Source organism: Eimeria maxima, genomic scaffold, assembly GCF_000499605.1.
Source record: "Eimeria maxima Weybridge genomic scaffold, Emw_scaff3300, whole genome shotgun sequence".
Classification (NCBI taxonomy): domain Eukaryota; phylum Apicomplexa; class Conoidasida; order Eucoccidiorida; family Eimeriidae; genus Eimeria; species Eimeria maxima.
In genome coordinates, this window is record NW_013566162.1 from 1 (window position 1) to 2,518 (window position 2,518).

Genomic DNA, 2,518 nt, shown 5'->3' on the forward strand with positions numbered 1-2,518 from the left:
GCTGTAAGCATGCATATGTGCATGGGTGCCGAGATATGGAGTTGCAGTATGATACGATATTTTTTGCGTTTCACATGAACCGTGTATATCTGTTGCATTTGCTTTGGGGACATATCGCAGCGCTGCAATGTGCGTGTATGGGACAGAGTCTTGAATTACAAACGATGTCACTGAAGTGGTGGCGCAATGTCTGTGCAACTCAACATGTGGAGAGAAGGAGCACGAACTGAGCGGCTGCTTTCTGTCAATCACGTAGTAGCATTGCCATCCGTTTCGGGTGTGCCTGATGGCAGTATTTTCAGCGGAGTTGCAAAGAGCAAATGGCGACTGGTAGCCAGAGTGAGATGAAAACGAAATATCTGAATACCTGTAGTGGCTGTACTAAAGAGGTCGCAAGCACACTCTGCAGTGTGGAGAATCCATATAGCAATACAAAACTTACTGGAGTCGTACGTGCGACGCCTGCGCGAGTGTAGAGGTCTCGTGCTCCCTTTCCCAGGAGGTATGACATGAGAAGCAAACGCATCCCGTGTGTGCTGGTATGCGTGATATTACACTTCAGGGTGTTTGATGCGATGCGTGGGTGGGACTGCGTGTGGTAAACGATGTGCAGTTCGTGGATATCGACTTGAACACCTTGTTTCGCGCAGCGATACGCAATCTGGATACAGAGTGTCATATTGCAAACGGTGTTGGTTGAATGGTTGCAGTAGCATATGTGCAGCGCAGTACGCTGCATGACTAATAGCGCTTATGCAGTGGATTGTGTCAAGCATTTTGTGACATTATCCATGAGCCAAAGGCACGCAGAGGCGCAGTCCAAGCTTGCGTGCGACGCCTACTCGAGTGTAAAGGTCTCGTGCTGCTGCTGCCAGGCGGTATGACATGAGATGCAAACGCATCCCGTGTGTGCTGGTATGCGTGATATTACTCTTCAGGGTGTTTGATGCAATGCGTGGGTGTGAATGCGTATAGGAAAAGGTGTACGATGTTGGTGTTATTGCGAGAATGTGTGAGGCTTCGGACTGTGTATGTGTGCATTTCATGGATATCGACTTGGATGGTGTGTTTCGCGCAGCGATATGCAATCGGGCTACAGAGTGTCATATTGCAAACGGTGTTGGTTGAATGGTTGCAGTAGCATATGTGCAGCGCACTACGCCGCATGACTAATAGGGCTTATGCAGTGGATTGTGTCAAGCATTTTGTGACATTATCCATCGGCTAAACGCACGCAGTGACGTACTACAGGGTTGCGTGCGACGCCTACTCGAGTGTAAAGGTCTCGTGCTGCTTTTGCCAGGAGGTATGACATGAGATGCAAACGCATCCTGTGTTGCTGGTATGCGTGATATTACTCTTCAGGGTGTTTGATGCGATGCGTGGGTGTGAATGCGTATGGGAAATGATGTACGATGTTGGCGTCAATGTGAGAATGTTTAGCGCTTAGCATTGTGTAGTTGTGCACTTGGATATCGACTTGAACACCTTGTTTCGCGCAGCGATATGCAATCGGGCTACAGAGTGTCATATTGCAAACGGTGTACGTTGAATGGTTGCAGTAGCATATGTGCAGCGCACTACCCCCCCTAATCAAACACCATTATGCGGTGTTTTGTGTCACTCATTTTGTGACATTAGCCATTAGCATGACAACATATGAAGATAACAGCTATTGGGAGGAACGATCGGGCGCAGGGGGGGCTACAGCACCTCTAACATGAGGTATGCAAATCCATATGGGGACTGGACAAAAGCAGTCGGGGCTTGCTGGGCGAGATGTTGCATCTGATTCTGGGAGATTAGTCATGATGTTTTGTGTTAGGAGTGGCTGCAGTGAAGGAATGCGCCAAAGGTATTGCTTAGAGCTAGGTTTTTGGCGGAGTATGCTCGTGGTGCACTTGCGTAATCTGAAGAAGATGAACCTGACACAGTGCACCTTGGTTCATGCACGTGGTACATATCCTTGGTTGTGAAGACTTCCGACTGTAGTTCCTTTTAGAGCAACGAGCAATTGGGCAATGGTGCACCATGCTTCCTGCTGCATTGCCTGTTAGTTGGAGTTCAGTTGGGGCTGGGTTCGCCTGCTATGGTTGACACTAGGCGTTTTGTCCCATAGGAGTCTCCACAGTATTCAGCAGAGAGGTGGCGTCCCAGCCTGTGTAAGCATCATGTGGAGTTATGCAATTTGGCTGCGGCTGTGGTTGTGGCTGTGGTGTGGCAAAGCCTTCAACAGCGTTGCGACGGTTTGTTGTTTTGGCCAGAAAGTATGCACATGATGAGCAGCCAGTGTTGATGAGGCGGGGAAACGTTTACGAGCCATAGCACTTTGGAACAAGCGTGAAGCAAGCGACGTCTATTCACCTTCGTGCAGCATGTATAGAAAGATTTGCGTTTCAGGTCCTTCGATGGCGACCTGCATTTGCATGATTGCGTCTGCGGTGGCGAGCGTGGTTTATGAATTGGTGCGACAGTATATTTGCAGCGCAATATGCAGACCTAGAGAGCATTAGCGACG

General features: G+C 49.1%; 1 protein-coding gene across 1 annotated transcript; it reads left to right on the forward strand.

Annotated features, from left to right (window-relative positions):
• Window positions 1–716: 716 nt before the first annotated feature.
• Window positions 717–1,724, forward strand: EMWEY_00060290 (hypothetical protein; the record flags this gene model as incomplete). The annotated part of the gene is made up of 3 exons (XM_013481427.1): window positions 717–848; window positions 976–1,063; window positions 1,642–1,724. 3 exons carry the CDS (start codon window positions 717–719, stop codon window positions 1,722–1,724), a joined length of 303 nt encoding a protein of 100 aa, XP_013336881.1.
• Window positions 1,725–2,518: the final 794 nt, after the last annotated feature.